The following is a 25426-nucleotide window of genomic DNA, read 5'->3' on the forward strand; positions in this document are numbered from 1 at the left end:
AAAGATTATGGCCCCTTTTTCTTTAACTTAAAAATTAAAATTCCTTCATGTTACTGGATTGATGTCCACTTCTTCTGATGACTGTCTTCTCTTTTGTGTGTAAATTATCTAACTATTTGTGTGTACAAAAATAAAAAATAAGTCAAATGTCGCATGTTACTGTTGTATTATCATTACATATTACAGCAAGCATAAAACATTTGGTGCATACACAAATTATAAATACATGTATATGAAATATTAAATGTTGACATTTGTCATCAGTAGCAAAAGCAATGACAAAGGATCTTCCATTTCAATAAATAATAAATATCTTGAAAATTTAAGCATGTGAGCAAAGCATTTTAATAATACTGTGATAATACTGGTGCAGACAAACTTAATAAGGTAAATATTTTGGACAAACTTTAACATCGGAATGCTGATATATAATCCAAACATTAGGTGCATAGATACGGCATTAATCAGAAGAGCATCTATACAAAGCGGTAAAAAAGCCTAATACTAGACCCAAATCTGCCATTGTATAATATTCTAGTTTATCATGGCCTATGTTGTTTATAATTCATGTGATCTCAACAAACAGTGTCGACCCTGGGCTAGAGATTATAAAGCTCGAAGCTTGACTTTGAACTATCATCCAATCAGAAAAAAGCTTTCAAAAGTATCATTATTTGTGATTGGCTTAAACAAACTTTCAAGCATGAGAGGTCTATACTGTCCAGTCCTTATCTGATAGTATATTTTCAGATGGCAAATCTGTTTCTATACTTTTTGCATTCAGATATGAATTGTACATGGATATGATAAAAAATAATCAACTTCTAAGTGCACATTAGCTGTAATAATGTACTATTTATGCCTTATTTTCATAAAATTTTTGTAAAATATCACAGATCTAGAAATAATATTATATCTCTGAATTAAGCATTTATTCTTAACATCGATATGAACTCTAATACAGACAAAACTTTATAAAATATCTGCATGTAAATCAACTTGACTGAAGCATCCTACATGAAGGACATGTAGTTCCAATTTCTATATTAATGATTTTTCTGTTGTTTTTCGTAAAGTTTTCTTTTAAAATAAGCAATTTGTTTTCATTGATGACCCCTTAGGAAACTTTTAAAATCTAATACATTTTTAAGATTTAATATATAAAAATAATAACTTCTAAACAATATAAAGCTAGTTCAGAACCCCCACCCAAAATAATGAGCCAATTGAAATCGGTATTTTATGATCCTACAGGATGTGCAATTAATGAATACAGCACACAACCAAATAATAAATACTTTTTTCATGGATCAACAACCCAGTTATTGTAAAGCATATGGGCACAGCATTGTAATCGTTTTGTCGTGGTCGTAACTTTTAATATATTTGAACAGTTAATGCTGACAGTGACATAAACATATCCAAATGAATGTAAAGTTTCTTTACAAAAAAAAAACATGCACAATGCATAATGATGGTTACAGATTGATAAACAAAGATAGACAATACTAGTAATGCTCCATGGAGTGTAAATGATCAATAGTAACTAAGAAAAAACAACATATAAAGAATATACTTAGTGTAAAAGTTACTATTATAAGTCCTAAAAAAAATAACAAGTAACTATCGATAACAAGAAAGTAATACTGATCGTTCCTGACAAGTTTAAAACCTGCCTAGACACTACATTTGCTAAACAGAAATCCTGTACACAGCAGCATTGTAACATGTTGAGTTGCCTCCCTTTAATTAAAAATATAATTCCATGAACCATTCAAAAGTACAAAAATTTCTTGCATGTGCAGCAATTTTATAACATATACAATTTCAATACCTTAAAATCTTCATAGTGCTTTCCCTAAGAGATATGACCTAGATTTATTAAAGGTGAACAAGTTTTAAAAATAACACTCATTTTTAGGCATCTAATTTAAAATTCTGCATTTTTCATCTTGACTTTTTCTCTCACCACTTACAAAAATTGATTTACAAAATGCAGTGCCACCCACCTATCCAACAGATATAGAAATACTTTCTTCCACAGTTAATTACTGTATTTTAATACTGTTAAGCATGTGCTAACTTCACAAAACAGCTAATTACTGTATTTTAATTTAGTTAATCATGTGCCAACTTTACAAAACATAAGTTTACAGCATTACAAATATAAGGTGCAGTGCATAAATTGATACCTGTATTAGGTACTACTACATGTATATTTCAAATATTCATTAGTTTAGTTAATTATTGATTATTTGCACCCTATTTATCTGGACTTTATACATATCTGGAACAAAGAAATGTTGTCTTAAGCTGCAATTTATTCTTTACTATTATTTATCTAGACCAAATAAATTCCTCTCAGGATGTACAAATAATCAGTGTTTGATTGTACTGTATCAACAAGCCAAGTTAAGGTTTAAGATTATAGTTTGTACATTATGGCTATGACACGCATGAATGGAATTAAATGAATGGGTTATAATTCAAACATTGTAGTTTGAAGACCACTGAATGGAATTCAATGAATGCATTATAATTCTTACATTAAGGTCATAAACACCATTCAGCGAAGTTAAACTGATAGTTTAGAGTTCTTACGTTAAGATTATAATTACCATCAATGGGGTCAGATTTACTAGTTACAATTATTACATTATGGTTACAAAACCTCACACACACCACCCAGTGGAGCTAAATGATTGGTTTATAATTCTTATATTATGGTAATAAAATCCCAAAATAGATTTAAACTAATGGTCTGCGATAATTACATCATGGTTATTACACCCCTCAGTAAAGTTAAATGACTGGATTACAATTCTTGCATTTCTGAACTACTGGCCATGATGGCAGAAATAAATTTCTCAATTCAAGTATTTATATCTTTCCATTTTCAACCCCACACCTGTTCCCCACTTCAATACAGTTTCCATTTTTTTAAATCGTCCTGGATTAATCTGATGTATGCATGATTTTAGAATTAATTCAGATTTATGACCTTTTTAAGATACCAAAAATAATGACAACCCAAAAATTGCTACTGAAATCATTGACCTTAGTTGGAAACTTAGTTTCTTAAGAGGAGAAAAAAGTAAATGCATAAAGTACAAACTTTTTTCATATACTTGAAGAATTTACACTGAGCATTATTGAAATGTTAATATTTCAAATTATCATATGTAATGAATAGGTTCTGTATTTCAACTTCGTATACTACATACCCTGTTTTGAGCTCCATTCAATTAATGGGGGATAAAAAAAATCTTCATCTCAATAATATAAATCTTTAGCTGAAAACAAAGCAATTATTACTCATTTAATAGGCTCTTTTATAGCTTTCTGAAGCTTTATTTTATACTTATAGTTTTCCAGTAATAACCTACTTCATAAAACAAACTGCCATACAAATGAACATGTGCATATATACAAACTGAAATCTAATTTTTCGAACCAAAATTCAACACAAGATCAATTTCTTGTTTTGGGGACTGACCATTTAATTTGGGGCGGGGGTACCTGCATTCAAGATAGTTTTTCTTCAAGTAATCAGATGGAAAAAATTGGTTCTTTTTTCTACAAAGCAGAGAAAGAGTATTTTTTATTTCAAGCCAAATAGGGACTGGAAATATCTTTTAAAAACTCTGAGGCTTCCCCCACTCCATCAAAATTAAATGACTGGTCCCTGATAAATACTAAAATTCAGGTTCTTGTTCATACAGCTACTTGAGCCAAACTGGGCATTTTTTCTGGCGCTTTTATTATTGGCATATTTCTGAAATGCAAGTCCTTGTTCACTTTGTTTACAGGATGTAATGAGGTGGAGACATCTTTCGGAATTGCGTGCCGTTCTGTAGTCATGGCCTCATTTGGATGTCCATAGAAGCTGGTTTGGTATGTAGACAAGTAATCTCCCCTTGTCTCATCTGCTATCTGTTTGGCCCAGCGTGACTTCAGTTTCTGTAGCAATCCAAAGTTGGTTGGCTGTCCTGAAAAGCAATGCAAATTAACTTAAATAATGTAACCACAGCTTATGTATGTATAATTACAACTTTTTACCAAGCTTTTGTAACAACCATTTGGATTGGTTAAAATCACATTATGTAATGTTGAAAATGAGAAGCTACTAAGTCATAAAACCTAAATGAATTATATTAACTATGGGTTTTCCTGGTTTCTATATTTAGCCAGTTAGCTGCATAAGGGTATGTGTGCATCTTTGTAAATTTAAACCTCACAGATCACAAACTTTAAATGAAAATGGGATATCTAATTTTCATAAAATTATGCAAATTAAATGAAGGATGATTAATGATCCTATAGCATACAGCTAACAATTCCTCTAAATATTTTGTTTCAAGATCTCCAAACTAATGCATTAATGTGAAAAGCTTCTAGATTTCCATGTCAATGTAGTTGACTTGTGCATTCATCAGGGCTAAGTCCTTATCAGCCAGGAGCTGGGTGATTTACATGGATACTTTTACTTTACACCTGACTTCTTTAAAAAAACAAAATGTATCCCCCGGGAAGGTGGGGGTGTCCCCTGAACCTCTTGCTTACTTTAGCAACTCATCCTCCAACTTCAAATCTAATGGAAGGCCCCTGATTCATGCACTCTTCTGGTGTGCTTTGACTGTAACCAACCATCAGAATTTAATTATGTTGCCTGGTATTATATTTAAAAATTGAAAATTGATTTACATCTTTACAAATTCCATAAAATATAAAGTTCTTGAATACTTTTTATGAACACTTGTGATTACAATCACATAATTCTAATCCAAGTACAGTAAAACCTGTCTTGAGAGACTACTGCTATGAAAGATGACCTGTCTTGAAATCTAATACATTTCTAAGATTCTCCTTGTACAGACTGATTGGTTATAATATATTATGACCTGTCTTGAGAGACCTCTTGTCTGGAGAGAGCATTATTTTTGGCAGAAGGAGTGGTCTTCCAAGACAGGTTCTCCTGGAATAACAGATCTACTTTAATCCATCTTTTTAAAATAAAGCAAATATTTCCTCATTTTCCCAATGTCACAATTTTATTGTTCAATACATCTTGCACTTTTTTCTGCTATAATACAATTACTATCATCAAATCATAAAACCTATAGATTACTGTAATATAACACCAAGAAATGGCACACAATACTATAAAATTTCAACTTCACTATGATATTACAACCAGCAATTTCATACAGTGCTATAAAAACCAAAGGTCACTGTGACCTAAAAACCTATACATGTAGTGCCATAAAATTATAAGTCACTGCAATGTCATTAAAATTATGACACTGTTACATCAAAGTAATTACATGATATGCAGAATCTCAAACTCATATTCATTATGTAATAAAAATGTAAAATTTAACTGTACTCATGGAATAACACTGTACCTACATGTCTGTCTGTCTGTCTGTCTGTATGTATGTATGTATGTATGTATCATGTATGTATCTATGTATGTATATATGTATGCTGATGCATGCAGGCAGGCAGGCAGGTCAGTCGGTACGTAGATAGATATGTAGGTATTGGTTAAAAATCATGCCAAATTCCCAGGGGTGACCAACTATTCCATCCAAATATAAATCTCCACACAATGTGACAAAATGAACAAGGTAATGATGCTGCAGAAACTTCCAAATGGCATACAAAAGAAAAAGGTAAATTCTTTAAAATTAAAGATCTTTTTATAAAAATCACCATCTTTAAAAAACTCCAAAACCTTATCAGATGAACACCATGGGATGCATCCCAAAAGGTTACCTTCACTATCATCTGTTAATATTCATTTGGGCACATCAGGCCTATTTTATTTACATCCCCAAGCCCACAGACAATCACATCAGGTTTATTTTATATCCCCATGCCCAGAGAGGATCACATCAAGCCTATTTTACATTCACATGCCCACATAAGATCATAGCAGGGCTATTTTACATTCCCAAGCCCACAGAGGATCACATCAGGCCTATTTCATACTACCCAAACCAACAAGGGAATCATATCACATCAGGCCTATTTTACATTCCCAAACCAAGAAGGGGAATATATCAAATCAGGCCTATTTTACATTCCCAATCCAACAAGGGGATTATATCACATTAGGCCAATTTCATATACCTAAGCCCACAGAGGATCACATCAGGCTTTCTTTATATCCCCAAGTCCCCTGAGGATCACATCAGACCTACTTTATATCCCCAATCAAACAGGGAGATTATATCACAAAAGTCAGCTGGTGGCATGATAAACATGTATATCCTTTTTTGGTGGTGCTCTACAGTTTCGTATTTTGCATAGGGTTTTAAAGAAAAAGAATTTCCCTGACTTTCCTCACTGGTTATACTGGCTATTTAAAAAAGACCTGGTATATCTTAGTTATAGTTGAAAGAACATGAAATTCCCTTTATTTTGGTGTATGATTGATGGATGTAATATGGGTTATAGAGTATACAGCTTGGCCTTACTCCAGATGTGCACCTTTCAAAAAAGCACTAGCTCCACTTGGTCATTTTCACTTCCTGAACTTTAGAGGTAAATTGTATAAAAAAAGAGCTGATAACTTTTTTTTCATTTTATATATTTGGTAATTCATTCATTGCACTTTTAAAAGCTGGTATTGTCTAGTCTGGCAATATTCATTTTCCCTATTTTAATAGCTGCTAAGGATAGTGCATTTTAGACAAATTCAGGTTGATTTTTGGAGCACAAGGGAGCAGTCATTTTAGTTAGCAGTGTGCTTAGATCATGTACAATTTCCAAAAGTACAATATCCAAAGAAATATCATCCACATTACATTAATGTAGCATAGAGGTATGCCAACATTATATCCATTGTGCATGTTTTAAATGCAAACAACTTAACCTTACATATGTCACTCTCTCAAAAGTACATAAATAACTGGTGAGCTCCCCCAATGTAAATACCTAAAAAAACCACAGCAAATTTATTAGAAATATGGTTGAAATACTCAGAGTAACACATACCATCAAGTAATCTGTACTGTATGTGCTTGTGTGTACATTACAAGGGGGTGTTAACAGCATATTGCACACAGATGTGTCATTGTGCAATACACCCCAAATCTCAGTGATTGCATCTTTATTCTAACAGTAATTTCAATCAAACAGAGCAGACACTGATCATCATCATGCTATGACAGAGCAGGTTCTATCAGTGTAGACATTGATCATCATTATACAAGAATGGATCAGTTTCTATCAGTGTAGACACTGATCATCATTATACAAGAATGGATCAGTTTCTATCAGCATAGACACTGATCATCATTATACAAAACCTGACCCGTTTCTAATCAGCATAGACATTGATCATCGTTATACAAGAATGGATCAGTTTCTATCAGCATAGACATTGATCATCGTTATACAAGAATGGATCAGTTTCTATCAGCACAGACACTGATCATCATTATACAAAACCTGATCCGTTTCTATCAGTACAGACATCAATCATCATTATACAAAATCTGATCAGTTTCTATCAGCACAGACATTGATTATCATTATATACAAAACCTGATCAGTTTCTATCAACATAGACACAGACTTTGATTATACAAGAACAGATCAGGTTTTTCACCATGCACACATGTCTTTATTTTGCTAGAACAAATCCGGTTCTATCAACATGGTCATAGTTTATCACTGTACCAGGTCAGATCAGGTTCTAACATAGACACTGATCTCGAGCATACCATGACAGATCAGATTCTATTGATATACACATGCCTTCATTCTGCATGCTAGAAAAAAAGTCAGGGTCTGTCAGTATAGGCAGAGATCATCACTACACCAGGTCAGATCAGGTTATATTGAGTCATAGATTCATCACTATACCAGATCAGATCAGGTTATATTGAGTCATAGATTCATCACTATACTAGGTCAGATCGCGTTATATTAAGCCATAGATTCATCACTATATCAAGCCAGATCAGGTTATATTGAGTCATAGATTCATCACTATACCAGGTCAGATCAGGTTATATTGAGTTATAGATTCATCATTATACCAGGTCAGATCAGGTTATACTGAGTCATAGATTCATCACTACACCAGGTCAGATCAGGTTAGGGGTCCCGAGTGGCCGAGTGGTCTAAAGCGCTCTCCGTTACGGATCACTGCCATCTCACCTCTGTCTGCGGCGGTTCGAGTCTAGGATTCAGCCAATGTGGGTATGTGAGAAAGCTTGCCAGTAGCTTCTCGTGGGTCGGTGGTTCTTTCCGGGGTTTTCCCGGGTTCTTCCTCCACCATTAATACTGGCCACCATGTATAGCCTATCGTGTGCTGAAAAATGGCGTTAAGCCCCAAAACAACAACAACAACAACAGATCAGGTTATATTGAGTCATAATTCATCTCTATACCAGGTCAGATCAGGTCATATTGAGTCATAGATTCATCACTATACCAGGTCAGATCAGGTTATATTGAGTCATAGATTCATCACTATACCAAGTCAGATCAAGTTCTGTGTACACACATATCTTCATTATGCTACAGCAGATTCAGTTCTATCAACACAGACACGTACCTTCATCAGGACAAGGAAAATGCATGTTCTATCAGCACTGACAGATCTTCATTATGAAAGAACAGATCAGGTTTTTTCAACAGGTACACATCTTTATTATGCTATAATAGATAAGATTCTATCAACATAAACATTGCTCATCATTATACCTGATCCGATCAGGTTCTATCAATGCAGATCATCATTATGCTGGGACAGATCTGACCAAGATCATCATTATGCTGGGACAGATCAAGTTGTATATTGCAGTGGTTTATGCATTGCACAGATGAATAAGGTATTAAAATGGTAGAAAAAATTTCTTTATGACAGCATTACAGTTCTCCCTAACTGTAAATCTGCTACAGTATTTCTTAACAACGGATTGCCTTATATGCGAGGTTGCCTGACATGGAGGTATGCAAGATAATATTAAAGTGAAATAATTACATGGAATCTTTAGCCATACATACCTTATAAAAGTAACTACCTTATAGTGAGGGAGTAATGTATTTTCATTGCAAAAAATTATGTCTGAGTTGACATAAATGACTGCATGAATGCAGAAAATATACATTCATTACTGATCATAGCTCTGAAATAGGAATAATGATTATGCCGTTCATTCAAATCATAATGGTCTAACATCAAAAACCATATAATTAATGATAACATTCTAACATTGAAACCACATGATTAATGATAACATTCTAACATTGAAACCACATGATTAATGATAACATTCTAACATTGAAACCACATGATTAATGATAACATTCTAACATTGAAACCACATGATTAATGATAACATTCTAACATTACAACCATATGATTAATGATAACATTCTAACATTGAAACCTTATGAATAATGACAATGTTCTATCACTGAAACCATATGAATAATGATAATGTTCTTAGACATTCAAACCATATGAATAATGATAATGTTCTTAGACATTCAAACCATATGAATAATGATAATGTTCTAACATTACAACCATATGAATAATGATAATGTTCTAACATTGAAACCTTATGAATAATTATAATGTTCTAACATTGAAACCTTATGAATAATGACAATGTTCAATCATTGAAACCATATGAATAATGATAATGTTCTTAGACATTCAAACCATATGAATAATGATAATGTTCTAACATTACAACCATATGAATAATGATAATGTTCTAACATTGAAACCTTATGAATGATTATAATGTTCTAACATTTAAACCACACGTATACTGTTCATTAGAAATACATGTATGGCTACAATGTTTAAACATTTAAACCACATAATTATTACAGGAGAAAGCAAAACTACAATGTTCTAACATTTAAACCACTTGTATAATGTTTATTGGAGGAGATATGGCTACAATGTTCGAACATTTAAACCACATGCACGAATGTTTGCTGAATGATATTATAAACCGTAGCTATAATGTTCTAACATTTAAACCATATGCATAGTGTTAATTTGTGGATGTATGGCTGAAATGTGTATGCAAAAACAACTGAGTACATTTCTCAACAAAAGAAAAAGATCTGAACGAGACAAATTCTGGTCTTTGCATTTTCATCTATTAATAAAAGAATCCAATATGAGGATTTGTCTGTGTGGGTTCGAGTATATGATTCATCCAATGTGAGTATGTGATAAAACTTGACAGTAGCTTCTCGTGGGTCAATGTTTCTTCCCGGGGTTTTCCTCCACCATTAATACTGGCCGCCGTGCATAGCCTATCATGTGCTGAAAAATGGCATTAAACCCCACAACAACAACAGCCAACATAAGGATTTATCATTATTCACATAAAAACATATTCTGACCCAATTCCAATCTACACTGTCTTAGTCCCTGTGGCTGAACATATATTCCAGTAACTCCACTTCTATTTGTATCAGCTTCATGGGTTAGTATATATTCTGGCCAAGTTCCAAACCATATTTGCATGAACTTCATGGGTGAACATACATTTACAACCTTGCAGTTGTGTATGCTGATTGTAATCTCATATATGTATATCTTTCTGGCATATGTATGGTTTGATATGACCAACACATCATACAATATTTAAATTAATCAATTATCAATAATCAATGGACAATTTTAATCATGATTTAATCTTAACTGTACAGTTTACAATCGATAACCTGAGAAGGGTTCATTTTATGCCATATCCACCTGTATAACAGATGCCTATCCAGGGACAGCACTAAGAAATGTGTGTGTGTGTGTGTGTGTGTGTGTGTCTATTACAGAGTGATGTCTAGCACTGAGGCACCATGCCACAAACATGTAGCATCATGTCCAACCCAGTCAAATTATCCTGACACCAGGCAATAAAGTCCTAACACTAACTTCTTAATGCTGAGAACTAAGTGAGGCAGCTGCAAGTACCATTTTTATAAATCTTTGGTGTGACTTGCATGGGGTTTCATTGAACCCACAACCTCCTGCATCCATGGTAAATGGCCACAAAAACAGTGTGACAGGCAGCAGTGTAATTGTACTTCATGTCATTGCGACATTTTCTACTTTTATTCTATGTTCTAGTCTTTACATCTCAATCCATCAACACACAAATGATGGCTGTACTTGTAGTATATTTTCATGGTGACTGGCTGTACTAGCAGTCTGTACTGTAATCTTCACACAAATGATGGCTGTACTTGTAGTATATTTTCATGGTGACTGGCTGTACTAGCAGTCTGTACTGGAATCTTCACATCATAGTCCATCTACACACATGACAGGCTGTACTTGTAGTCCATGTTCATGGTAACTGGCAGCACTTGTAGTCTATATTCATCATGACTAGCAGCACTTGGGGCCCCGAGTGGCTGCATGGTCTAAAGTGCTCACCGTTATGGATCATTGCCATCTCACCTCTGTCTACATGGGTTTAAGTCTCGGGTTTGGCCAATGTGGGTATGTGAGAAAGCTTGCCAGCAGCTTCTTGTGTGTCGGTGGTTCATTCCAGGGTTTTCCCGGGTTCTTCCTCCACCATTTATACCGGCTGCCACATATAGCCTATCTTGTGCTGAAAATTGGCATCATACCCTACAACAACCACAACTGGCAACACTTGTAGTCCATGTTCATGGTGACTGGCAGCACTTGTAGTTCATGTTCATGGTGACTGGCTGGACTTTTAGTCCATGTTCATAGTGACTGGCACTGCACTTGTAGTTGTCACATTGCAAGTGCAAATTAATTAATGAAATAACAAGTTTTGTGCATTTTTTTATATCCTTGATAATTTGTTTTTAAAACTGGAATGGCAGGTACAAATGGAAGGGTGTGCGAATAATATACACACGTGGTGGCAGGTTGTACTTGTAGTCTGTGTCCCAGTCTTCACATTTCAATATATACACATAGTGGCAGGCTATGCCCTAGTCTTCACATTTCATTCTATGCACATGGTGGCAGGTTATGTTTGCAGTCTGTGTCCATCTTCCCATTTCAAGCTACACACACAGTGGCAGGCTATGCTTGTATTCTATTCCTTGGTCTTCACATTTCAATCTACACACATGGTGGCAGGCTGTACTTGTTGTCTGTGTCCTAGTCTTCACATTTGAACATACACACATGGTGGCAGGCTGTACTTGTAGTATGTGTCCCAGTCTTCACATTTCAATCTATACACATCGTGACAGGCTATGCCCTAGTCTTCACATTTCAATATATGCACATGGTGGCAGGTTGTGCTTGCAGTCTGTGTCCATCTTCCCATTTCAAGCTACACACATAATGGCGGGCTATGCTTGTATTATATTCCTTAAGTCTTCACATTTCAATCTACACACATGGTGGCAGGCTGTACTTGTTGTCTGTGTCCTTAAGTCTTCACATTTCAATCTAAACATATCATGGCAGGCTGTGCTTGTTGTCATTAGTCTTCATATTTCAATGTAGACACATGGCAGCAGGTTGTGCTTGCAGTCTATGTCCTAGTTTTCACATTCAATCTACACACATGGTTGCAGGCTGTGCTTGTCCTTTGTGTCTGAGTCTTCACAAAAGTTTGTGTAAGTTCAGTAGATTATTAAATATATGCAAAGAGGAATCTAAGTGTTGTTGCCATTCAATAATCCAATGGAATATCAAATCATGAGGGGTTATACAGTCTGCAGTTGGTATATATGGTATGCAGATTGTTCACAGACCTCTCTTATCCAGTAATAAAATGGAGTAACAGAGCATGTAACAGCATCAGTGTGGTATCTACACATCTATGGAATGATAAATGGCCTCAGTCACACATCAGTGCTTTATCTTTATCCACAGGTATTTATGTGGCTAGTTCGATAAAGAGCAAAAATACCTAAATTATCCCACTTTAAAATTTGCCCCAAGTTCTTCGCCAAATTAATTACTTTAATATGTCCCCCATTACAGTAAAACATGCCTAAATAGCAAACACCTCTATGAAGAGGGCATCTGTTTATAAAGGACAATTTTTACACCATGACTAACTAGAAAGGCTCAGGCCCTACAATATTAAAATCTAAACCCATCTCTTCTTGCATTTTTCCTGACAATTAAAATTATAAAGTGTTATCAGCAGACTGCATCAATCCGTGTTAAGTAAACACTGTCTACAGGGCTTAATTGTACAATATGTAGACGGGCATCTCATCAGCCACTGTACCGTTCACATCATGGTTGTGGGGTGGGAAGACAATCATAAGATATAAAGTTTAGTCAAGTACATGTCTAACATATTTAGTTGCAAGGTGAAAGGTAACATCAATGGCTGTAATAACTAACGTAACTTATAATGAGTGAAGTCATCTGAGTGACAGCTACATATCATCAGAAACATGGAGGGTGTTATGTACTTCTGAGAGAGTGACAGGTACGATAAAATTGTTTGCACCTGCAACACGCACAGTGGATAGAATGTTGGCATATCTCTATGTTACTTTCATCCCAGCAATGTGTTCTCACAGAATTTTGTCAAACTTTATTAATAAAACATGAAACTCCTGTGCTGACATGTACTGTGATTGAAATTTCTTTGGATATTGCACTTCTGGAAATTGTACGTAATCTAAGTACAAATTTAAAAGCAACTGGTAACTAAAATGGCTGCTCGCTTGTACTTGAAAAAATCAGCCTGAATGAGTGTCAAGTACACTGTCTTTAGCAGTTATTAAATTTATATAAGGAAAATGAATTCTGCCTGACTAGACGAATATCAGCTTCTGAAAATGCAACGATTGAATTACAAATATAAAAAGATTAAAAAGAGTTATCTGCTCTTTCTTTACAATTTACCTTTAAGGTTCTAGAAGTGAAAATAACCAAATGGTGAAAGAAAATTTTTATAGGTACACATCTGAACTAAATGCCAGGCTGTACTCTATAACCCAACTTTACAATTCTTTTAACAATGCCTGAGATATACAAGTCCAAGATCAATGTCACCATTACACAAATGACAAAATGGTTTCTGTATAAATCTCAAGTTCATAATTGCATTCTTTACCAAACTTTCTGGATGGCTTCAATCTGAAACAAGACTCTTATTAACTTGAGGTCAAAAGGCCAAGGCTTTACCTGGGACTGAAAGAAAAAATGCAGTTCCACTGTATTATTCCTTAGCACAGTGTCATAGCAACTGCCTAGTAAGCATTACTACTGCAACTGAAAGGAAGGAGTGGGGCTACAAGCAACCAGCTCTTTTTCATTTGGAAAAAGCCCCAGAGTTTTATGGGGGAGAGGGACAATGCCACTGGCTTAGCAAAATAAAATTTTATTTTAACAATTACATAACTAAATAAACCTCACTGTTGATGGTATTTGGTTTTCTATGCACTGTAATATCTTTATATTTATAGTTATCTAATTAATCTGTCAACTGAATCTATAGACATATGTAGACGTACAAAATATATTTGTCTCTTTTCTCTGTACATTTACATCTGTATCTATACCTACATTTATATCTAACTGGTCTTTGATTCATGCACCACATCTGTTTTATTATCAGTTTAATCTTAATATAAAGGACACCTGTCCATAATGGAAAAATTTATGTCATTTGTGTGCTCATCATTAGACTACCTGCAGTGTAATTAAATGTTTTTACCATCCAAATAAGAAAGTAAAGTGGCAGTATCATATGGAGACATACTTGTTCACTAATAATGCCCATGCAAATACATCACAATCAAACGCTGTTAGAACGGATTAAATATCTTTCAACAACATAAGACATGACAGTCTGGATTTGCATGATTTATAGTCCAACAGAGCTAAATCTGTTTTCAAATTGGAACAACATTCAAGAAATCAATAGAGACACAAATGCCAATAAAATACTGTCAAAACACCTTATCAATAGCTGTTACACTAAATATTTACTCTTATTATTGGTATATTTATGGCAAGCATTTATTGGTTGACTTGCCCTTGAGAGTTCTGAGGTGAAAATGGGAACCAAAATTGATCTTTACTTTATCATATATACAAAAAGACCTAAGCACGCCTTCAAAGTTGCCACAAGACAATCATGAAAATAAAAATTTAAACTTGTCATGGGCTGCTGGATAATGGATTTTTTGTGGCTTTAGAAAAGAATGTCTTATTTTCAAACCCCAAGATAAAAATACTGTTTTGTATTTTCAAGTTATCACACTAATTTTAAATAGTATAATTTTAATGAGACAACTTCCAACAATTCTTATTTGTTTTGTTTTCATGTGCTTTAATAAACACTTATTGTACAATCTACATACTTTGATAGTGATAGGGTACTGACCATTTGACTGGTGGGGGGGGGGCAGGGGAGACCTTTGTTACTGGTGGGGAAAAAACATTCAAGTCCTCCATAAGTTAAATATTTGCTTACAAAAATGTTTAGTCTTTTCCCAGGAGTCTAGCTATGGAAAAAATCCAAGTCCACCCACCCCTCTTTTAGACTGTCAAAGTCCAAAATATGTTTACAGAAGAATTTTTAAAATCTGTGATGACTGATGTACAGGTTTTGACAGTAATTCAGAAATAGACAAGCATTTTTATGTAGAAAAACTAAAATTTGATAAATATGTAGAAAAACTAAAATTTGATAAATATGGGAATCAGCAAATTACAAGATATTACAATTTATCTTTGATACATGTTTTTTTCTTCTTCCAAGTTTCATTTACTTTTCTCTGATGAATGGTAATCAGAAATCAAAACAAAGACGTTACCTTGGAAAGAATATCTGAAGTAACTGCTGCACACTATCTGATGACTTAAATATAAAATGTGACTACACCATTAAGCACTGTTAGAAAATTCTTTGTTGTTACAGCATTTTCATCAAAACTCTAACATTCACTAGGTATAATAACATTAGTTTTAGGAAAATTTACTAAAGGCTTTGCTGAGCTTATCTCCCACTCAAGACAGAAGAACTTGTATAAACAATGATATAGTGGATATAAACGCATACAGCCAGTATTGGCGTACATTTATCACACCTATTCAGGTCATATACAGTAGTTATTACATTTTGGGCATCTTAATAGCTTGTAACCTGTCACAAACATACAGCTTCTATTGCTCCATTTTTCAAAATTAAAGGAGTAAATGTGCTCTATTGTATGTCTGAGTTTTGCATTTCTAAATATTCACAGCACCCATATGACACTGTTTATGACCATAGCTATTAAAACATTCCTGATCCAATGACGGATGACTGTAAAGTTTTAGATTAATGAATTTCATGACATGAAGCATTAAAACTCAAATTAAACAAAATTTTAAAAAAGTATTCAAATATATAAATACTTTTAGCTTTGCACAATGTATTTTCTCCTATATTATGCATACAACTGCAAACAGCTTAGCATGTTGTTTATTGTATGTAGGGTTTAATGCCATTTTTCAGCACAAGATAAGCTATACACTGGCTTTATAACAGTATAAATGGTGGAGGAAGAACCCTGGAAAATTATGGAAAGAACTTTCAACCCACGAGAAGCTACTGGTAAGCTTTCTCACATACCCACATACGTCGAACCCAAGACTCGAACCCATGCAGACAGACGTGAGATGGCAATGATCCGTAATGGTGAGCACTTTAGACCGCTCAGCCACTAAGGGCCCCAGCTTGGCATGTATATGTATGTATGAAGAGGGTTTAACAGCACATCAGCACAATACTGGCTATACAGTACTGAGTATGTTTAGGTATATCAACAATGGCAAAAAATGGGTAAAATATCCAAATTACAAAGTCAGGCTTTCCATATAAGCTACACTTCTTGAAACCCAGACTGACCGTTTTATATGAAGACAATATCAGACATGATCTACACTTGGTGTGGTTGACTGGACATTATAGATATAGGTAGAGTACACAGTAAATTGCAGTTCTAGATTTTATCAAATATTCCATTTCCAGGACCAATCATAATCTATTCTAATTGGAAATGGGACAGGAGAAGATAGTTTTACTTTTAAAATCTTTCACTTGTACCGTTTTATTTATATTTAGCTCAACTGGTTCAGTCTTAATTGTTTAATAGCTTTCATGTTTAAGCTTTAAACTGTGAACATTACCACACACTATGTCACACAAAACTGCTTGTTTGAATTTACTCTGCCATGTACTGAATTTCATTACAATGCTTTTGTTGTTAATCGAGGAGTTATCTTTCTAACAGGTCTGGCCTTTCGCCAGTTCTCAATTCAGTCATGATAATACCATTGTTAATGTCATAAAACAAACCCAGCTGTAAACAACATAAACCCAGCTTTTCTATTTCTTAATGCTCTGGCAAATCAGGGGTTATGCTATTCACTCTGACTGAACAGCAGAGCCCAAAACTGACATTTTAATTTGTTCTCGGGCTGGCAGCCTGTGAATTTTTTTAGAATAAAACTCAAATCCCCAAATTAACTTCAAATAAATAATCTTACACTGATAAACTGATTTTTAAAAAACACATGATACTATCCCGTAATAATAAAAAAATTGTATCGAGAAATAGATAATGTATCTAAGTTAAAAAGAAAATTCAATCCCCTGACAAAAGATGAAATGGTTGGACCCTAAGTACCAAAAATAATGCCAACCTGACCGTGAAATCACAGTTTTTGAGCTTTAGTTTGAGCTTCATATATCATTTTGGCCAATCGCAAATAAGGTTATATCGGAAAGGTCATTTCTGACTGGCTTATAGAAAAAAAACAATTCAAACTTCAGCCTGATCTGAGTCTGCACTGTATACAAAAGGGTGAACATCATACGGGTAAATATGGTAATAAAAAACCTGTATCTGGCCAGGAAGGGTAACACTCTTACCATAGCACTGAGACTTGCTCAACTAGAAAGATTAAAGACATTTGTTGGGGGGGGGGGGTTGACAATAGACAGCAGTAAACAATAAAATATCTCTTAACAACATGTTTTAACAAGATGTCACTCTTCCAAATATTTAGGGGCAGTGAGTTAAAAGTTCCTGGGCTCAAGTCACTTATGATCCCATATATCAACAAAATCAAACAACTCATCAGGATCAAATCAGAATAATTAGACTGATTTCAAATTTACTTCTAAAATATACCATATAATTACTGGTACTGTATTACGTTCTCACCTGTGTCAATTTATTCTAATTATTCTCTACCCTTCAGTCAAAATCCATTTGTTATTTGATTGATAGCTGAACAAAATCTTCTTTAATCATATCAGTTTATACGAAAAAAGGTTAATCATCTGAAATATTATCATTGTACAAAAAAATGTTAATGTTGCTTTTATAAAAGGTTGAAATTACACATCATCTTTGAACAAAATACTTGATGCCGATAAATGAGACCCCTTCAAATGGTCAGTTTCATATGTCATATAATATAATTATGACAGCATTTCACAACTACGAACTATTATTTGGTATAAAATCACTGACCTAAGACATTCAACTAATGAATGAGAGTACAAAGTATGTACAGCTAAGTAAAAATGGTACAATTAGTATGTACACTTGAGTAAAAATAGCACAATTAGTATGTACAGTTAAGCACAAATAGTACAAAGAAGGTTCAGTTGAGTAAAGAGTAGAAAGTATCTACAGTTTTACATCTGGATGATATCTGTTTACTATAGTTGTGGAATAGGATATAGTCAAACTTGTGAAGAAAGTCACATGACTTTAGGGTAGAATCAGTGTACTACAAATGCTTGGTAAGCAGGACGACTGGTGTCAGCACAAATAACATACAAATTCTAAACAAATAATTGTATTTCAAAACAATGTCTCAAATACTATAATGACTTAATATAACATAATCCCAAATTAACAGCACAGGTCCATCAGTCATGAATTACTTAACATGTACCAAACTAACAGCAACAAAGTTATGAATCACTTAGTGTACCATGTACCAAATTAACAGCACACGTCCATCAAAGTCATGAATTACTTAGCATAACGTGTACCAAATTAACAGCACAGGTCCATCAAAGTCATGAATCACTTAGCATAACATGTATCAAATTAACAGCACAGGTTCATCAAAGTCATGAAATACTTAGCATACCATGTACCAAAATAACATCAAAGTCATGAATCACTTAACATAACATGTACCAAATTAACAGCACAGGTCCATTAAAGTCATGAATCACTTAGCATACCATGTACCAAAATAACATCAAAGTCATGAATCACTTAACATAACATGAACCAAACTAACAGCACACATCCATTAAAGTCATGAATCACTTAGCATAACATGTACCAAATTAACAGCACACGTCCATCAAAGTCATGAATCACTTAACATAACATGTACCAAACTAACAGCAACAAAGTCATGAATCACTTAACATGTACCAAATTAACAGCAAAGGTCCATCAAAGTCATGAATCACTTAGCATACCATGTACCAAATTAACAGCACACGTCCATCAAAGTCATCAATCACTTAACGTAACATGTACCAATTTAACAGTACAGGAGCACAGGTCCATCAAAGTCATGAATCACTTAACATACCATGTACCAAATTAACAGCACAGGTCCATCAAAGTCATGAATCACTTAGCATAACATGTACCAAATTAACAGCAAGGATCCATCAAAGTCATGAATCACTTAACATCACAAGTACCAAATTAACAGCACAGATCCATCAAAGTCATGAATCACTTAACATGTACCAAATTAACAGCACAGGTCCATCAAAGTCATGAATCACTTAACATCACAAGTACCAAATTAACAGCACAGATCCATCAAAGTCATGAATCACTTAACATAACATGTACCAAATTAACAGCACACGTCCATCAAATGCATGAATCACTTAACATAACATGTACCAAATTAACATCACAGACCCATCAGTCATGAATCACTTAGCATAACATGTACCAAATTAACAGCACACGTCCATCAAATGCATGAATCACTTAACATAACATGTACCAAATTAACATCACAGACCCATCAGTCATGAATCACTTAGCATAACATGTACCAAATTAACATCACAGGTCCATCAAATGCATGAATCACTTTGCATAACATGTACCAAATTAACAGCACAGATCCATCAGTCATGAATCCCTTCACATAACATGTACCAAATTAACAGCACACGTCCATCAAAGTCATGAATCCCTTCACATAACATATACCAAATTAACAGCACAGATCCATCAGTCATGAATCCCTTCACATAACATGTATCAAATTAACAGCACAGGTCCATCACAGTCATGCATCACTTAGCATAACATGTACCAAATTAACAGCACAGGTCCATCAAAGTCATGAATCACTTAGCATAACATGTACCAAATTAACAGCACAGGTCCATCACAGTCATGAATTACTTAGCATAACATGTACCAAATTAACATCAAAGTCATGAATCACTTAGCATAACATGTACCAAATTAACAGCACAGGTCCATCAGTCATGAATTACTTAGCATACCATGTACCAAAATAACATCAAAGTCATGAATCACTTAACATAACATGTACCAAATTAACAGCACAGGTCCATTTTGATTTTTAATCATTTCACTCTCTATAATGTTTTGAAACATTAGAACTATTGGCTTTTTGTATTTTAATGTCTACAAAGAGAGGGAGTTGCAATAGCCAAGTTAATTGGCGGAGTGTCCAAGAGTTTATGTTTATACATCCAGGCTAGCCAGGGTTAGCTGTCTTATACTGGCCTTTGGTCAAGCACTAAGCTCCCATTTTCTCAGCATAAAATAGTCAACAATGTTAAAACAATGCTGTTAAACCCAGCATTAAAAACAAAGCTATGGTCAATTTTAAAAGATATAAGGCACTTTGTAAATTTGATTTTTTCTTTTTTACCTTTGACATCTAGTTCAATTTTTGTGCTCAACATATCTGTAAGTACTGGGCCTTATCTATACCATAACATGTCTGCAGATAAAGGGAAATTAGAACTTGCAGGACCCTGTAACATTATCATGTCTACAGAGACAGATAAGGGTACATTTAAGTTTACAGGGACCTGTCATATATATCACACCTAGCCATAGTACAGGTGTATATACACACATAGTCTCCTTTCCTTACATAAACTACCATTTCAGTCATTGAAACTGTACCGGTATATCATCACAGAATAAATAAGGCTGTCTATGCATATCAATTACACCTCTACTGACCATCTTATTTCTGATTTTGTGCAAATGATGCCAACACTTATCAGCTGGTGCATTAAATGTGGGACAATTTTGTGTCTATGCTGTCTATACATGCAAGTTCAGAGTACATTGGTAAATAAAGGTACATGTTTTTGTGATGAAATAAGTACAGAATTGTTACTTACATATATCAATCCCTCACTATAAGACCTTTCATTATATCACAATTCCTGTTATAAGACGTTTTTTCATTGTAATACAGTTCCATTACAAGGCAGGCATGGTTAAGAATCCCATTTGACTAGAATTTGTAGAAGTGTATGTATCATTTACTACTTTATCATGAAGTGGTTTCATGGATAGTGTTATAATGAGGGAGTAGAGTATCATGTACTTGATTATCAGGTGGTTTCATAGACAGTATTATGGGGGAATAATGTCATGTACTTCATTATAAGATGTTCTCATGTACAGTTTTATAATGAGGGAGTTGTTTTTGTTGTTGTGGGCCTAATGCTGTTTTTCAGCACATGATAGGCTATACATGGCAGCAAATGTAACTAGTGGAAAAAGAACCTCAAAAAATCCCAGGAAAATCCACCAACCCACAGGAAGCTACTGGAAAGTTTTCTCACAGTAACCCACATAGGCTGAGTCCAAGACTCGAACCCATGTGGACATTGGTGAGATGGCAGTGATCAGTAAAGGCAAGCACTTTAGACCACTCTGCCACCCAGAGCCCCTAATGGGTAGTTTACCATGTACTGATTATAAGGTGGTCTCATGGACAATGTTTTAATGAGGGTGAATTGTATTATGTACTCATTATAAGGCATTCTCATTATAAGGTGAGATACCCTATTACTTCCATGGATATTGTTGTAATGAGAGATTAACATTATAAAAAAATTTCATTTCTAGCAGAAGATGAACATTCCATTTCCATGTAGCTAATTGTTCCTATTTTCCTTTTCTATATAGGGCAAATTTCTATATAGGGCAAAAATGTACTAACGAATGCAGTGTCAACATAATGGCTTGTAATAAACCTTAACTGGAGATAAACCAACAAACTTCTGTCCATTTGGTTACAGACCTAGAATAGGTATGAAGAAGTGACCTCAACAATGTTAAACAATGTTGTTTTTAAAATGATTTCAAAGTCACATCTGTTCTTTAGAATTTATTCAACTGAAAAAATATCCCTCTTTTCCAAAGTTTGTACAAGAATATTATGCAAGTTCCTGTCAGGCTTGCATAAGCATAAGTCTACATCAATGCATCACCGTTCAGGCCTGTCTCACCCACCCATATAAGCAATCTAAATCTCCGTAACATATTTCACATCTGGATTCTTCTTTCACGTGCTTGGGATTCCTATCTCACCTGTAGACACAGCAATCTAACTTTTACATTAGAGATATTGTTTGAAAATATAAAAAAAATTTACTTAATTTTGTAACTTCAGAACACCCTCATTGTGACACTGTCTATGATAACCATACTGTCTTATAATGAAGTACCTGATACATGTACTTTAATTACCACTTGAAGACACGGGTCCTACTCACCTTGTTACCTGAACTGTGTGTAATGAAGGGCATTAAAGTGAAGAAGTAGTATGAGTTTTTAACCTTCAAACAAAATTTTTGTTCTCCGTTTAAGTTATTTGTTTACAGAAAATTAACAATAAACAGGGTACATGTAACATTCTTCATTCACGCATGACAAGGGTTCCAACTGGAACACCAATTGCTGCTACAGTCAATGTTAAACAACATTAACAAATTAGAACACATCATTATAACATTGCTGATGACTCCAAAACTGGAGGCCATCATCACAAGGAAATTCATAACCACTCTCACTATCTTCTAAATCAAATAAAACAAGAAATACCTTGCAGAGGATAGTCTGATTTTTCAGGACCCCATGCCAGTCGATTACCATTCCACTCTCGTGATGGAGGCAATGAATTCTCCTTCCATCTACCATTGTAGTGTTCATCATACCATGAGATCTTGTTGTTTGCATATCTATTACCATGGTGATAAAACAAATATTCCGGTCCATATCCATCATCTTTTAAGACAGCTTTGCGTCTTACAATTACATCTGGACGATGATTTCCAAAGTTTCGGAAATCTGTTCTATGAGTACTGCTGTTCTTGTGATCTCCCCTCAGAAACTTAAACAAAAACAAATACTTGTGAATATATTTATTACAAAAGTTTGGTGGTGTGGTCATTAATCAATATATTATAAATGATTGATCAGAAAATAACATGACCAATCATTCAATAATTCATTTTACAATCAATTATAAATGAACTTTCTTCACAGAAAATTAATGCATTATTACATCTATATTTCCAATCTTTTCAATGCAGTGCAAAGCAAGATGTGGTTGATTGGGTAAATGATAGATTGGTATTCGGTACAGAGTAATGACAGACCCTTTACATTAATCTGGTATCCAGTACTGGCCTAATGGAGCTTTTGTAAGCCTTGTAACAGCAACAAATCTAAGAACAAACACTGTTGTAAATGAAACTATGACCATCTGATCTTTCCAAAAAACAAAAACTAACACACACAAAAAAATATTTTTTTCAAACCTGTACACTAAAATTTCCCATTTATCTCTTAAATACGTTATTAAGCAATGAAATATTCAGCAAAAGTAAAATGTAAAACGCATCATCAAAACAGCCTTTCTTACTTATCTTGAGTAAGATACCCAAAACAAACGACTGATGACAAAAAAGCTAAAGAATTGTTTGACGTTTTGGACAAAATCTTCCCAAAGATGTAAAATAGTATTTCATTGTTTAGTAAAATCCATGCACTGAAAACATGGCAGTTTGTCCCTGTAAACTGTTTGACCTTTTGGGACACAAGCAACTTCACCAAGTATATGAACATGACATAAAAGTCAATAAAAATTTCTCCAAAAATTTTTAATTGATACTTCATGAAATAAACATGAATATTAAAGTTTTAAACCAATTCCCTGCAATAACCAAGTTTAATAAAGTTACATAATGTATTAGCATGAGGTAAACATTGAAGAAAGGAAAAGCATTCATCCTGAGGAAAACATCATCGAGTATTTATCCTTGCCTATGTTCTGACCTGGGAATCATACCTCCAACTGCAGACATGTAAAGTGAGCTTGTTACCACACTGCAGTATAAAGACTTTCTCTATGTAATGGACTGTACGCAGATTCAGACTTGTACGGGCCATTTTGAACAGTAAAATAACTGTGTCAATAGAACACAAGTCACCAACTCCACCTCAACTCTATTTTCAAATTCTAAGGACCTGTATACTAACTGACAAGCTAATGTATAATTTGACATTCGGAAATACAACTAAATTCAATCAAATCAGTCAAATTTTCCTTAATATTTCACTTTCTTCTTTTTATGATTGTTGTCAAGCAACAGTCAATCCTGATTGTAATGAAATATGAATAATAGATATATAAAAAAAAAGTGTAGCCGGTTTCTTTACTTATCAAGCACCAAAATCGATACAATGAATTTGAAACTGCGGACTTACTAATGGCCACGACAATATCAATTACATTTTTGTTAAATAAAATTATAAGGGTGGAAAAACAAAAAGACAAGGAAAGAGGGAAATGAACGTGTCATGCATATTGGAGAAAGCGAAGAATAAAATCACGGGAGAACTTAATCTTACACAATTAAATAAACGATGTGAGTTTGACTTCCTCTCCCCCTATCCACAAAAAGTTGTGTGTTGATTGAGTTGATTTCCTCTCCCCCTATCCACACAAAGCTGTCTCTACCTCAATGAAAACCAAAGCGGATAGCGGATAGAAAGACCGAGAAGTTGCATCCGACCCGCTAATCAAAACTTACAGTGTATCTGTCCTCCGACCAGTTTCCGATCAAGACACCCTGTCCAAACTTTTGTTCAATTCTCCACCCTGGCATGTGCCATTTTCTGGGATCGCCCTGTGCCATTTCTTTTTAAATATAATTCTCTTAGCACACTAAAATATTCCACTATTACATGTACCCCATTAGCCAACAGAGTACATGTGGGATTTTGACAGATGATAACTTTAATATCACTACGCGTACAACTACACAGAGTCCCAAAATGTACCCGGTCGAAGAATGATTATATACAATTTGATGTTAGAGTAAACTAATTTCTAAATAAATATGAGCCAACACATTTT

At 34.3% G+C, this 25426-nt stretch overlaps 1 protein-coding gene across 1 annotated transcript; it reads right to left on the reverse strand.

The window, feature by feature from the left end:
• Window positions 1–149: 149 nt before the first annotated feature.
• Window positions 150–25287, reverse strand: LOC149782307 (cilia- and flagella-associated protein 107-like). Its single transcript, XM_089933687.1, has 3 exons — window positions 25101–25287; window positions 23107–23395; window positions 150–3989 (listed from the first exon to the last, which is right to left on the reverse strand). The coding sequence occupies exons 1-3, from the start codon at window positions 25203–25205 to the stop codon at window positions 3715–3717; spliced, it is 669 nt and encodes a 222-aa protein (XP_089789813.1). The 5' UTR covers window positions 25206–25287; the 3' UTR covers window positions 150–3714.
• Between the last annotated feature and the right edge of the window lie 139 nt (window positions 25288–25426).

This window comes from Sinohyriopsis cumingii, chromosome 15 (genome assembly GCF_028554795.1).
Source record: "Sinohyriopsis cumingii isolate HCF-2022 chromosome 15, ASM2855479v2, whole genome shotgun sequence".
Classification (NCBI taxonomy): Eukaryota; Metazoa; Mollusca; class Bivalvia; order Unionida; family Unionidae; genus Sinohyriopsis; species Sinohyriopsis cumingii.

What these genes read in the sequence shown, in the direction of transcription:
- LOC149782307 (XM_089933687.1), bottom strand. Translation starts at nt 25,205, where the DNA reads ATGGCACAGGGCGATCCCAGAAAATGGCACATGCCAGGGTGGAGAATT. An exon ending in GGTCGGAGGACAGATACACT is followed by an intron (nt 23,396 to 25,100) that starts GTAAGTTTTGAT and finishes TTTTTGTTTAAG; the next exon opens with TTTCTGAGGGGAGATCACAA. An exon ending in ATCAGACTATCCTCTGCAAG is followed by an intron (nt 3,990 to 23,106) that starts GTATTTCTTGTT and finishes ATTGCTTTTCAG; the next exon opens with GACAGCCAACCAACTTTGGA.